General features: G+C 39.7%; 1 protein-coding gene across 3 annotated transcripts in view; it reads left to right on the forward strand.

The window, feature by feature from the left end:
- The window catches only part of LOC136864316 (post-GPI attachment to proteins factor 6), a 226,121-nt gene that overhangs the window by 149,081 nt on the left and 61,380 nt on the right, over positions 1 to 15,660 (forward strand). For 2 of the 3 annotated variants that reach the window (XM_067141134.2, XM_067141135.2), the window contains exons 10-11: positions 8,637 to 8,869; positions 13,974 to 14,168. In XM_067141134.2, the coding sequence (XP_066997235.1) occupies positions 8,637 to 8,869; positions 13,974 to 14,168 (428 nt within the window). The remainder of the gene's footprint in view (positions 1 to 8,636; positions 8,870 to 13,973; positions 14,169 to 15,660) is intronic. The other variant, XM_067141136.2, reaches the window with a different exon arrangement.

Genomic DNA, 15,660 nt, shown 5'->3' on the forward strand with positions numbered 1-15,660 from the left:
GTGGAGAGGTGGGAAACCACGGAAAACCACTTCGAGGATAGCTGAAGTGGAAATCGAACCCTCCTCTATTCAGTTGACCTCCCCGACCTCCCGAGGCTGAGTGGACCTCGTTCCAGCCCTCGTACCACTTTTTCAAATTTTGTGGTAGAGCCGGAAATCAAATCCGGACCTCTGGGGTGGCAGCTAATCACACTAACCACTACACCACAGAGCCGGACAAGCAATTTTCTACACATTGAAAATGAAAATACAGCTACGTGTTAGATGTTACGATTGCGTTAAAACGTTATTCAGTTGCATCATTGGATGGATTTCCCTTTGAGCTACATTCCTGAATCATTGATAAACAAAATACCCACTTATCTGAAGTTACTTTGCTGAATCTTCACAATATTGCTCTATTGTCTGAAAATGTAAACAGTAGTTCAAGCTTTTCTGTGCAAAAGTTCAAGCTTTAGAAAACCTAAAGAACAATAGCTCTGGTGTCTTCTTGTAATTGAGCAGTTTATTGTGCCACACGCATCTCCTTTCGTAAATACCTTGTTAATTTAATAGAAAACCAATCTATAATAGAATTACCACACGCTTATCTCGCAAAACGTACAAATTACACATCGCAATAGACCGATGGCTTGCTGGCCACGTGGAGCGCTGCAGTCGCATGGATGAAGAAAATGAGCCTAGCTTCACAACTGTGTATATTAGACTGTGACTTGGACCTCTCATTTGATCACCATATTAATTATTGTGCCTGATTGCTTGGGACTGGGCGAGTTGGCCGTGCGGTTAGGGGCGAGCAGCTGTGAGAGCTTGCATCCGGGAGATAGTGGGTTTGAATCCCACTGTCGGCAGCCCTGAAGATGGTTTTCCATGGTTTCCCATTTTCACACCAGGCAAGTGCTGGGGCTGTACCTTAATTAAGGCCACGGCCACTTCCTTCCCATCCCTAGGCCTATCCTATCCCATCATCGCCATAAGACCTATCTGTGTCAGTGCGACGTAAAACAAAATAGCTTTTTGTCAGTGACCATTATTACGATTACAATGTCAACTGTCACTGAAACTGCAAGCTTGCTTTTTATTTGTCATTCTATTAGTTAGGACAGGGCTTTTTCAAAACCTCCAATGACAATTACATGTACTTTTCTGGAAGCAGCCAACAGCAGTTCACTGGAGTGACAATGCTGCTATCGCCAGAGCTAAATAAATCTGTCATAGACTTCCAGGTCGTTGATGAGCGCATAATCCGTGTAAAACCAGAAGGCAAACATTACAAACTGAACGTAATACAAATATGTGCACCAACCTCAAATACAGATACCATATAGTCAAATACAGCTTAGGAAATCATTATTTATAATGAACCATGAAATACTAATCTTCCTTCTTGTGCAACCATCCTTCCTCCTGTCTTTGTTTTGTGATCTGGTTCCTCCATGAATTTTGAGGTCCCTCAGATCTCCTTACGGGACAATAGACAGCAGGAAAGCTTTTCACAAGCATAATGAAAAATCGTAGAGATGGAAGGAAAGGAGAAATGAATACAGTAAAATTTTTGGACTAGTCTAGTGAACTCATACTAGGTTCTAGGAAATCACTGGATGGATTAAAAGAGAATTTCTTTGGTATACTGTAGTTGTATAGTCGTGGATCATAACATTTATTGGCTTGCAGATGGTAGTTCCAACAGAATTATAACTGAGGAAGTGACGAACATGACTGTACTCATAAACAGATAGGAGTGGATTACATTCAAACAAAGAGTGAAAAACAGATAAAAATGGCTTTATAAAATTGATGGTATTAGCATAAGATTTAGCTAAGGTACATTCTCTTCGGAGGAAAACAGCAAAGAAAGAGTAATTGCACTGCTCTGCAAGTAAGAGAATGGAATGAATGGATTGCCTCAAATATTGAGGGTTTTCTTAATCAGCATGCCAAAGTATTTATGGCCACCTACGAAAAGTGTGTGCAGTTATTGGTGACAATAAGATGAAAACAAATACAATATCAGACCACAAAATGGTTGACAGGACTATGTTTTCACATTCACCCACTAATTGAAAGAGGAATAGACAGTCAACAGTAGATTCATTGAAGGTTTATAACAGAGAACCAAGGTAAAGCGAGTTATCTATGCTGATAAGGGAAGTATCAGGTAATACAGGTTGAAACATGCCCTGAACAATTTTGGACACAATCGTTGTACCATAGGAGGATGGCGTGCAGATCATCGGCCTCCAGATTTATCTGCAAGGTTCCGAATTCATACCTGGAATCCTGGTACGCAAGCATTATGGGTGGCGCAGCTGGACATCCCTGAGCCAGCTGAGAGTTGTGGTGTGGTGGAACGTATGTGCATGCAGTCTCACAACCCACCCTGAAGCTGTATTGTTTCCCTCACTTGTCAGTCACTTACAGAAGTATAGCAGAAGTGACTGGTATAAATTTGCATGAAGATAACACAAGTTTTTGTACACCAAGCACAATAAATTAGAACTTCATTGTCGTAATATTCTTCACACATTTCTTTCTTCTTCTCCAAACAATATTTAGTGGGCACTATGAACTCAGCAAATCGCTCTCTTGTGTTATTCATTGCAAACCATGAATATTTTATTGTATCTCAAAAATGTGGGAATGAAAACTGAACATGTGTGAAGGACTGCAGTTTAAAGATTGTGTCTCTGTGGTGAACCTCAACTTTAACATCATTGCGAGAAGTTAGAAAGTGAAAAACTTCAACCTTTTTCCAGTCATTCGACTGAGTCAGGAATGGAATGAATGAAGCCCCTGTCTAGCGGTGAAGATAGGAATTGTGCCGGCTGCTGAAGCCTGTCGCACTCCTATGGGCAATGAGTATTGACTGACAGATGAAATGGAATTATCTTGGAGAGTATCGCTGGAATGAAAGATGACAGGGAAAACCGGAGTACCCAGAGAAAAACTTACCCCTCCTCCGCTTTGTCCAGCGCAAATCTCACATTGAGTGACCGGAATTCGAACCACGGAACCCAGTGGTCAGAGGCCGCCTGAGCACAGAGGCTCCTACGAAAAATTAAAAATTTCCATTAATCTGGTAAAAAGCTTTCCACTGCTGGAAGAATCAAAAAAGCAGGACACAATTGTCTTCAGAGAACAGAAAAATGGCTTCTCTAAACCATATTTTCAGTTCTATTTTCCAGACTTTCCATTTTTCCTGATTTTGCGGCAGTGGCAACGATGTTATCTGCTTTAAACATTTCTTCTTAAACCGGAGAACGGAAGGTTCCGATTGGCTCCTACAGTACAATAAATAATTTAGTCATCAAAGAACCGTCCATACTGATTGTTGGTATTATGATGTATGAATGTGTGAGTGAACTAACCGATTGGGCTGTCGTGTGCATGTGTTTCTCACCTACAAAGGATACTCCTTTTCAATCGCATTTCATACTAAAGCCTGCTTTGATCAGTATTGTAAATATAGGACGGAGTGTAATAGAGAATCGCTCTCAAGCAGTTTCCACAAATTCTTCCGCAGCATTTTTCTTTCGTTTTTTTTGTCCTGAATATGGCAACAGGATACAAATTTCATAATTTTCCTACTCCAAATTTTGTGTTGTTTCTTGAAACGGCTGATTAAGGCATGAGAGGCGGAGAAATTTTTTTTTTCGATAGTTCATGTGCAATTTCCAAAGTCAACGGTCGTAAATCTTCATCACTTACGTACTTGCCTGCTGGAAACAGGAATAGAATTTTTTATACAGAATTTTCTTATTTTCAGTAGGACTTGCCAACATAGCCTTATTTTTTAACTGCTTCTTCCACAACTAAATATATCACTCCAACATCACTAGACCAAAGTAGGCCCTATTTGTAGACATTTAAAAGTGATAATCACTTTTTAACACCTTCGTTGAGCAAGAATTTTACAGCCCTCCTCCTGTACTCCATACTGATGTTTTCTCGCACACCTTTTATGGGACTAGGAACATAACTTGAACTGGAAGATTTGCCTGGCGGCAGAATTGGAGCATCACTAAATTCCGGGAGTCATATTCTGGTTTTGAACTCGGACCCAGAGCTTCGCACGATCGGCAAAAGATTTTGACAAATGGTATCACTTGAGTCACTTTCACTGTCTCTACTGTGGAGAAACCTCCTCAATACTGAACCCTTTGGTCCACAATGAAGGATACCTACCTTCCTTACCTATCAGCAATTTTCATGAGATCTGTCTCTTGGGTCGTTTTGGGTTCTTTGTCACTTGCTGAGGTAAAAGGTAGGGTTCAGTAGTTCTAATCTATCTACTCAAATGAAAGGTCTATTTAAAATATTCCTATTTAATAATGTAATTTCTGAAGGAATAATAATTTATAATCAATATAATTTGGACTCAATCTTGTCCACTTGACACTACAATCATTTTTTACACAGATGAGTATAATGCTGGTTTGCCTTTGACTTAACTGCCTGATGGGCATCCTTACTAGAAACCATTGTCTCAATTATTAAATAAAGAAAGGAAAGTCTGGAAATCCTTAAATTCGGCTTCCATGTGAGACTACCTGCACCATCATAATGATTCTTGATGGTCCAGCCCTCGTAACACAAACCCTGGACTCTGGGTATAATTAAGGCAGTCCAATCGGTGTGTGCCACATAGTGGTTGTACGGCATGGACCCTTCATTGAATCGATGTGACCTGCGACTATGTCATGGACCGACCTCTAAACTTCTAAGTGACTTTAAAGTCATTGTGGATGATGACCACAAGGAAAATGATGCTACAGTGGCATATGGCCCTAATCTAAGTCACTGAGGTTGATGACCCCATGACCATCCAAGTTTCTAAGCTGAAGGCTAAACACAATTAAGTTATAACAGTTGATGACTAAAGTTTCCACTTTACTAACTCCAGCAAATTTAATGCTCAATCAATCAAAGTCAAATACAACAACAACAACAACACTCACAATACTTTGCGCCAGTAAAATCCATTACCTTCGGATATGTCCTCTTAATCGTTACGTTAATATTTGAACTTTCCAAGAAAAATAAACTAAGATTTCGAGAATGCATCTTCAAGTTATTCACTTGTTTTAAAGTTATTTCACAAATACGGTTTCCACTGAATTTAATAATTTAATGATTTAATGAATCTTAATATACAATAAATTCTATCTCCGTGGACAAATGGTTTCTTTCACCAGTCCCTACTCCAATTCTGACGGGGTTAATTTTCAATTCATGTTTGATGTTTATCATCTGTTGTTATCATGCAGCTGGAAAAAATTTACATCATTTATTTCCAGTATTATATCTTGTTTTATGACATCACACTTTAAATCTAATCTAATACTAGCCATTATTAATACTTGGATAACCCTAATAATTAAGTACAAAATAAAAAGTAACTCGTCGTGTAATGTAAGCCAATTACGATGTCATATCTTGTCATAACATTCCCGTAAAGCTTTGTGCAACCCCCACAAACAAATCAGTCATCATTACCATCACTCCATATTTTGGACAACCCTGAAATTGGCTAACCTCGCTCATTATACTCTAACTTTAGGGTTTCAGATATACATTACGATCTCAATTAAACAAATTCACAGTATCTAATAACCTACACGTTATTACCAGATGAACATTTCATCCTTATAGAAAACATTAGATCTGTTATTGCTCTATTCCTTCCAAAACCAAACAGCTGTGGTTCAGTGTTGGTTCTAAATCGCTGTTCTATAATTCACTGCATTATTCTGAGTCCATGAAATAGAAGAGCGATTCCCCTGTTGTTGACAGGTTTCCATCTGTTACCTTTCTTAAATAGAGGGACAATGACTGCTTTAGTGCAGTCTTTGGGTACTTTTTTTTTCTTTCCAAATGGTGTTTAGGACCCTAAATAACCATTGCAATCCTTGCACTCCAGCAGCATTGATTATGTCAGCACTTATCTCATCTTTGCCTGTTGCTGTGGCTTTACTCATGCTCTTTAGGTCATTTTCCACTTCCATCCATGTTAAAGGAGGATCCACATTTTGAATTTTTCCTTTTGCCATGGTCTCCTGTTGTTTAATATTTAAATTTTCACCATTATATAATTTTTCAAAGTACTGTTGCATCTCATCTCTTATATCTTTGTCATTCCAAGTGTTGTTTCCATTTTCTTTCTCTAGGCCCTTTATTCGTTCATAGTTGTTTTTCTTACTTTTTACCACTTGATATAATAGTTTCTTATTGTTCTTGCTGTCCTCTTGTAGTTTCTGTGTTACTTCAGTCCAGGTTTTCTCTTTATCGTTAGAAATGATTCTTTTCACTTTAAGGTGCAAGTCTTTGTACAGCTGACTGAGTTCTTCTAACTTCTCTTCATTCCTTGCCACACCTTCTGACACTGATATTCTCTATCTCCTAGTGTTCCGCATTTCATTTCTCTCCTTTATTGCTGTTCGGATAGTTTCAACCACCATGGGGTTTCCTTCTCTCTTACTCTACTACTTTTTTTGCCAACAATATTGACTGTAGTGTCTGCTAGGATTTTCGTAAATCCAAGCCATTCTTCTTCAGTTATTCCTACTTCACTTTGGTCGATTAGTCTGTAATTTTTTATATTCTGGTATTCAGACCTCTTTTCTGGTTTTTCACATTTCTAAACTTTTATTCTGGGTTGATGCCTGGTATAAAACTTTTTACCTTGATGTCTCCTAAGGTGGGTACTACTAACCTGTGGTCACTACCTAGACATTCACCTGACAGCACTTTCACATTTCTAATAAATGTTCCAGCCTCTTTATCTGTAACAACATAGTCAGTAAGAGATTTCTGACTGAGCTCGATAGCTACAGTCGCTTACGTGCGGCCAGTATCCAGTATTCGGGAGATAGTAGGTTCGAACCCCACTATCGGCAGCCCTGAAAATGGTTTTCCGTGGTTTCCCATTTTCACACCAGGCAAATGCTGGGGCTGTACCTTAATTAAGGCCACGGCTGCTTCCTGCCCACTCCTAGCCATTTCCTGTCCCATCGTCGCCATAAGACCTATCTGTGTCGGTGTGACGTAAAGCAACTAGCAAAAAAAAAAGAGAGAGATATCTGCTCTCCATTCCAGCTGTACCTTGTGATCTTATGGCTCAGCTGCTTTTTGAAGCAGGTGTTCTTGATTAATAGGTTGTTTCATATGCAGAAGTCAAGGAGACATTCACCCTTGTGGTTCCTATTTCCATATCCATGAGGACCAATTACTGCCTCATACCCTGACCTTACAGTTCCCACCTGAGCATTTAGGTATCCCATAACAAGAGTATTATCTCGTTCGACGTGGTCCTCTAATTCTACTTGAAAGTCGTGCTTCACTTCTTGACTACACCCAGTCTGTGGAGCATAAACATGAACAGTAGGCAGGATGTTTTTGTTGATTTTCTGATGCAGCTAAATAATTCGTTCATTAACATATTCAATATCAGCCATAGCATTTACTCTAATCTGTTTGTCATATTCATGGCTTGTTCTCCTCCTACCGTTGTTACTGCCTAGACTTCGCTTAAGAACTAAATGAACAAGTCCTGGGTGTTTTAAGAAGTAGCCGATCATTCTATCTCTTTTTCCGGTCGAATTTAGCCAAATCGTTCTCTCACCAATTCGATTCAGTATCTCTTCATTTGTAATTCGATCTATCCATCCCACCTTCTACATTCTTCTGTAACACCACATTTAAAAGGTTCTGTCCTCTTCCTTTCTGAGCTAGTTATTTTTCATGTTACACTTCTGTACAATGCCACGCTCCAGATGATAGTCTTCAAAAATAACTCTTGAATTCCTATATCAGTGTTCGAAGTCAGCATATTTCTTTTTAGTAAGAAACGTCTTCCTTGCTGATCTGCATTTCTTGTCCTTACTTCTGCCATCGTTAGTTATTCTGCTACACAAGTAGTCCCCTATCTGACCTGCAAGACAACAGTGTTGTGATAAATTTGTGAGGTAGACACCTCGTTTGCAAATGAAGTGATTTTTGATTTGAGGCATTTTCTACACACAGGTTTCATTAAAACCTGCGATGGGAAAACTCCTCCACCAGCAACAATTGGTTCTTCTTTTGTTTGCTTGGTTTCGTACTGGCTGCCAGACTCTCAGCTGGACAGATGCAGATATTGATTTTAAAAAGTCTACTTGTCAATTGGAGATCCAGTAAGAGGGCATGGATGATGTTGCACCTAATGGAAGAATTGTTGGTTTCATTCAACTCGAGAATGAAGCAACGAAACTGGAATCTTATTCTACTTCTTGGGCAATGCTACATGCCATCCAGCAATACAGCTTTCTAACGTTAAGCTCACATCGTTTCCTCCGAATACTTCTAGTGTAACTCAGCCAACGGATTCTAATGATTTAAAGATAAGAGGTATAGAATTAAACAAGGCCACAAAACTAGTTACAAGTGGAGGATTTTTGCAGCGGTTAGTCAATTCATAAATGTTTGCAGACTGAATACCGAAAGGCATAACAATATATAAAGAAGTATGTATGTATGTATGTATGTATGTATGTATGTATGTATGTATGTATGTATGTATGTATGTACAAATTATCATCCTGCCCTGTACTCTTTATTTTGTTGAATTACTGTTTAAAAGTATAATGTTTTTATTGCAGGCTATCAAGGTTGGGGCTGCACAGATGGAAGCAGTGCCACACCTGAAGGCCTCCTACTCCTTACCACTCTGCTGTTGACTCTCAGCAATGTATTCTTCCTTCCTGCTGTACTGTTGGCGTTGAGGAGAAATTTACTTACTGAAGCTTTAGTGTACATGGCAACTATGGTCTTTTCAACATTTTATCATGCTTGTGACCAAGACTTTTATGCATACTGTGTTACAAAATATGAGGTAATGTTAGTTTTATAATGCCCAGTACATATATAAATTTATATACTGTATCAGGGTTTGATATTAATACACATTGCTTGACAAAAAATAAAAATTCAAGCACCTGGAAGGGAAGGAGGAAATAAAATGGAACTTCACTTGTTGAGAGAGTATATGATGTTATTTCAATGATTACAAAATCAAGTCATATTTATTAAGAACTCGGCAGAACAAGCCCACTTTATGTCGTTGCACCCTCTCTGGCCTGGATGCATCCATTGATTCGGTTGGGAACTGTGTCATAAAGCTGTGTATCCTCTCCTGAGGCTAGCTGGCCCACACCTGTTGCAACTGGTGCTTGATATCCTGTACACTGGCACTGGGACAGAGTTGACATCCGAGCTGGTCCCACACATGTTCTAGCAGGGACAAATCTGGGGATCTTGCTGGCCACGGGAGTACCTCAACATCACGTAGGCAGTTCATAGAGACACGTGCCATATGTGAACAAGCATTGTCCTGTTAAAAAATGGTGCCACAATATTGTCGCATGAGAGGTAATACATAAGGAGGCAGGATGTCCGTGACGTACTGTTGTGCCATCAGAGTTCCCTCAATCACCACCAGCTGTGACCTGAAGTAATACCCGGTGGCTTCCCACACCATGACGTCAGGAGTAACGCCGCTTTGCTTCTCCAAAACATTGGGAGAATGGGACCTCTCCCCAGGTTGCTGCCATACTCGCAGACGCTGGTCATCCTGGATAGTGCAGAACCACGATTCATCACTGAACACAATGGGATGCGCGGCACCACTCCAAATGCAGCTGTTTGCTTTGTGGTGTTAACAGCAGACTATGCATGGGATGGTAATTCTCTAGTCTGGCTGCTGCTAGTCTCCGACCAATGTTTCGGGATGACACAGATTGTTACAGGGAGTCCATTGCTTGTTCTCGGATGGCAGGCGCAGATGTGAAGGCATTACGATGTGCTTGGTGTACAGTATGGCGGTGGTGGTCAGACTTAGTCGACCGGAACCTTGACGACGAGTATGCCTGCCCTCACATTCCCATGCAGTCAAACGTAGAGTCACTGTCACGTCCGAATGCCCCACAAATCTGGATATTACACGATTCGACCAGCTGACGACATGGAGTCCCACAATGCGGCCCCTTTCAATTCTGTCAGGTGCTGATAACGCTGTCTCACAAGAGCACGTGGCACCTCCATGTGCTTTACAGTGATCACTCAACATCTGACACTGTTCACACCCTTTATATACCCTATCAGGCCTGGTAATAACACTAAACACGAACAACAGTAATGCACTCTGGTGACCGTTCTACCTGTCACAAAAAATTGCAACTCTGATCAGTTACATACTTACCAATGATTTGTACGTAGTTACATTGACGTCTGATCATTTGTTCTGAGTACTTCAGGTTTTTTATGTCAGTCATTGTATCATAGAAGGTAGTGTTTAACTGCTATTAACACACGAGAGGTCGCACCCGTGGCAGTTTGCCGCACTTTTAAATATTTGTTAATAATTTCGTTGCTAGCTGCTGTAGGGCTTAGGGCTCTCGTTTCATCCCTCCCCTCCCTCTCCCTCGCCTGATGTTGATTATCGTCAGTGTACTGCCTGCTGCGTTCCGGAGTAGTTTAAGTTTTCTTTCACTCTCGCATCTGCTGCGGCATATTGCCGTCATTACAAGATATTAGAATCATTCCGTATTGACGGTTTTCACTTTAAAGGTGAAAAATGAGAGTATCCTCCTAATTCAATACAATAAATATTCCGTCATTAGACAGGGTTGGCGACCTTTATTTTGAGATTGCAATAAATTTTAGCTTTCTTGCTTGCCTGGATGGCATTTCCATTACAAGATATTAGAATCATTCCGTATTGACGGTTTTCACTTTAAAGGTGAAAAATGAGAGTATCCTCCTAATTCAATACAATAAATATTCCGTCATTAGACGGGGTTGGCAACGTTTATTTTGAGATTGCAATAAAGATTAGCTTTCTTGCTTGCCTGGATGACATTCCCATCACAAGATATTAGAATCATTTCGTATTGACGGTTTTCACTTTAAAGGTGAAAAATGAGAGTATCCTCCTAATTCAATACAATAAATATTCCGTCATTAGACGGGGTTGGCGACCTTTATTTTGCGATTGCAATAAAGGTTAGCTTTCTTGCTTGCCTGGATGGCATTTCCATTACAAGATATTAGAATCATTCCGTATTGACGGTTTTCACTTTAAAGGTGAAAAAGGTGAGTATCCTCCTAATTCAATACAATAAATATTCCGTCATTAGAAGGGGTTGGCGACCTTTATTTTGAGATTGCAATAAAGGTTAGCTTTCTTGCTTGCCTGGATGACATTTCCATTTCCATTCCATTACCGTCAATACGGAATGATTCTAATATCTTGTAATGGAAATGCCATCCAGGCAAGCAAGAAAGCTAACCTGTATTGCAATCTCAAAATAAAGGTCGCCAACCCTGTCTAATGACGGAATATTTATTGTATTGAATTAGGAGGATACTCTCATTTTTCACCTTTAAAGTGAAAACCGTCAATATGGAATGATTCTAATATCTTGTAATGGAAATGCCATCCAGGCAAGCAAGAAAGAAAGCTAACCTTTATTGCAATCTCAAAATAAAGGTCGCCAGCCCCGTCTATCATCATCATCATCATCATCATCATCCTAACCCATCTCCAGTTTCCCGGGTGTGGTATATGAGCCTCCTCCATCTCATCCTGTCCTTGTACCATTCTTCCTCCACCAACTTGTCCCAATCATGACCTCTCAGCATTACATCGCTCTTAACTAAATCTATCCATTTCCTTCGTGGCCTTCCCACGGGTCGTCTTCCTTCTACCTTTCTGTCAAATTCCTTCCTTGCAGTTCTGTTTACTGGCATCCTCTTCATGTGACCAAACCACTTCAGTCTTGATATCTGAATCTTATTTAGGAGAGAATTGTCTATTCCTACTTCTTCTCTAATTTTCTCATTCCTAATCTTGTCTTTCCTGGTTTTCTGGATCATAGTGCGTAGGAATTTCATGCCTGAAGTTTGGAATTATCTCTATTGGTCAGTGTTGTGGTTTCGAGACTGTATGTAAGAATTGGTGTATAATAGGACTTGTACAATGTCATTTTTGTTTTCATGGGTATTTGCTCATCCCACAGCAGGTGTCTTACCTGGTGGTAAAATTGTGCTGCCTTATTGATTCGATTGTTCACCTCATGTTTTGCTAGGTTGTCATTTGATATAACGCTACCCAAGTATTTGAAAACTGGAACGCTGTCCAGTTGAGCTTCATTTAACATGACTATTGGTTCTGCTCCTTCCCCATACACTTTCATCACCACCGTCTTGGTCTTGCTGATGTTTAAACCATATTTCTTAAACTCCTCATTCCAGCTTTGTATTCTCTCTCCCAATTCATCTTCTGAGTCACTCCAGATCGCAACATCATCTGCAAATGTGAAGGCTTTGATATCTGCGTGTTCTTTCCTTTTAATAGATTTCATTACTACATCCATTACAATAATAAATAGAAGTGGTGACAATGAGCTGCCCTGCTGCACTCCTCTCTTTGTTTCAAACCAGTCCGACAAACCACATCCTACTTGAATACAGCTTCTGTTCCCACTATACAACATTTTCACTTTGTCTATGAGGCTGTCTCGCACTTGAAGTTCTTTCATGCATTGCCAAATTCTTTCCCTTGGTACACTATCGTATGCTTTCTCAATGTCCAAAAATATTAGGAATAAAGGCTTGTTCTTCTCCCAGTATTTTTCCATTAACATCCTAATTGCAAATATAAGGTCTGTAGTTGACCTTCCTGGTCTGAAACCATACTGCTCTTCTTCCAAAATTGGTTCAACAATATCTCTGATTCTGGTCTCTATTATTTTTTCCAATATTTTCAGGACATGAGTCAGTAGTGTGATACCACGGTAATTAGTACATTTTCGTCGGCTTCCTTTCTTGAACAGAGGTACAATGATGCCCATCTTCCAGTCCTCAGGAATAGTATTTTCCTCCCATATCTTGTTGAGCAGTCTGTAGAGCCACTGGATTCCTGGAACTCCGGCTGCTTTCAGCATATCTGCACTTAGTTCATCTACGTCCACTGCCTTTCCTTTCTTCATGCTCTTGAGCGCATTTTCAACCTCAAGCCATGTAATTGGTGGTTCAGTTGTGGTTCCTCGACTTGGCTCTCCTCTATCCGTTGTTATGTTTTCTGTATCTCCATTCAGCAGCTTTTCGAAATAGATCTTGAGTTCTTGTTTAATTTCTCCCTCTTCTTGTGCCAGAGTTCCATCATCACGTTCTATTGCTTTTATGGTCTCTTGATCCCTTCGCTTGTTTTTCACTACTCTGTATAGCAATTTCATATTTCCTCTACTGTCCTCTTCCCCGTCTAATGACGGAATGTTTATTGTACTGAATTAGTAGGATACTCTCATTTTTCACCTTTAAAGTGAAAATATTGCCGTCATGCGACCCCTTGCGTAGTGCATTCTTACATGACTGCATTTCCAAGAAAGTTTCTTAAGTAAAGTTCATGAGGTTTATGGTGGCTTTCAGTGAAGTGTGGTGCTGTAGTTTTATCTTGAATTGTGACCAAATCATCCATTGAAATGTACAAATAGAAACGTTGCGGCAATTTGCTCACGCGCGATCTCGCGCTCTTTATAAACTCTCGTAACTTTACCAGATTTTGCTACAAAATTCATTAATTTTTTTACATTGAGAAAATATTGTTACTGGGTAATTATGTTAGTACTAGTCGAAAGGCAGTTACTCAGGGTACATATTTATATTTTTATCAGAGCATTCACCCCCAAAGGAAAATAGCAGCTCATTAAAATATGAAGCATGAGTAATTTGCCTTCGGGTGACCTCTTGCGTTCTCAAACGGGTGTGACCTCTCGCGTGTTAAAGGTTTTGTTGTCCATCAACTGAGAACTATTTGCTTCAGCAATACCTTTATTAGTTATGATGCTGTATAGGCTTTTATACATTATCATGTCTATAAGTACGGGCCGTGAAAGCATCAATGGCAACCTTTATTAGTTACTGTTTTCCTTTTGTAGGTTCTTCAATTCTGTGATTTCTTCTGTTCAATTCTGGCATTCTGGGTGACCTTAATAGCCATTGCTGGGATACCTTCACACGTTGCCTCTACACTGCATATGATTGGCGTCCTGATTATAGCAGTTGGGGTTGAGTATAATCGCACTGGCCTCCTGGTGTTCATCATCCCTTTTGGGTTAGGAGTTGTCATACCGGTATGTTACAAGTGTTTACATGTTTCATAGTGATATACTTTTCAGTATCTTTCCTCGCCTGCTTTTCGTTCCTAACAGTTGACTGTTTCTGCTTGGCTTTAGGGACATTTTCCTTCATGCTACATAGTAATTAAGGAATTCAAGTTTGTCTTGCAATTTATTATTTATGTCTTACATATTAAACATTCAGTTTTTAACTATAGTCAGTGTAGTAGATGGCGAACATTAACTTTCTTGAATTTGGTTGAAAGCACAGAAGGAAGAGACTTTTCCATTTTCAGAATTCCATTACGTTATTACTCCCAGAAAGTGGACACCAGCTAGTGCCTAGGTTCAACAGCTTGTGACTTCCCTCAACCCCCCCATTTGCCTACCATTATTCCCATGTGGAGAGCCACACTTCCTCTCTCCTCCACTTCAGCACTATATACAGATTGTACTAAACATTTTGGACAAATAGTTATAGACACATTTTGACAGATATTTCAACTTTTTGACATTTTTTCACTTGTAAATGTGCCCAATACCATGAAGTAAACCTAAGTTAGGATGACAGGGCCCACATTTTGACAGGTATTTTAACTTCTTGTATTTTTCAGTTATAAATGTTAGGTCCTGCAATTAATTAGTTACCATTTAATTTATAATTCACAACAATGAACGTTTTTTTTCCTTATTTGAAAAATGTTTGTTTGTCCAACGCTTAGGCCGTTTCTCTACGGGGTTGGGTATGAGGTGAGATGAATCTGTGACCGGATGCCCTTCCTGACGTCAACCTCATAAGAGGAGTTAATGAGATTAAATGAATAACGTGATATATGATAGTAGGAAAGGAGAGGGTGAAACTCGGTGCCTTCACGTAGCCGCCTCTTGTCGAATACCACCAAGGGGTCTGCTCAAAGCTTAACGTCCCCATCCAAGAGACGAATCACCATCAACAGCATTGTATGCCCTCGCTCCATATGAGCACTGTGGAGAGGTTTGGAAGTTAATCCAGGCTTTCGACACACAATCGAGTGATGAGAAATTGTATACCACCACCTCCCCTACCCTGAGCAATCAATCACTAAAGATCTGCATTTAGGGCAGTCAGCCAGGTGGTAAATTTCCTATCTGTTGTTTTACTAGCCTTTTCTTAAATGATTGCAAAGTATTTGGAACTTTGTTGAACATCTCCCTTGGTAAGTTATTCCAATCCCTAATTGCTCTTCCTATAAACAAATATTTGCCACAACTTTTCCTCTAGAATTCCAACTCTATCTTCATATTGTGATCTTTCCTACTTTTAAAGACACCACTCAAACCTATTTGTCTACTCATATCATTCCTCGCCATCTCTCCACTGACAGCTCGGAGCATACCACTTACAAGAAATACATTTTCAATACAATATATCAAGTAAATATTACTTGATACATTGTATTGCACTTCAATACAGAACAAGAAAGAAATTTATAGCTTATAACATACCACTTAGTCAAGCAGCTCGTCT

This window comes from Anabrus simplex, chromosome 2 (assembly GCF_040414725.1).
Source record: "Anabrus simplex isolate iqAnaSimp1 chromosome 2, ASM4041472v1, whole genome shotgun sequence".
Lineage (NCBI taxonomy): Eukaryota > Metazoa > Arthropoda > Insecta > Orthoptera > Tettigoniidae > Anabrus > Anabrus simplex.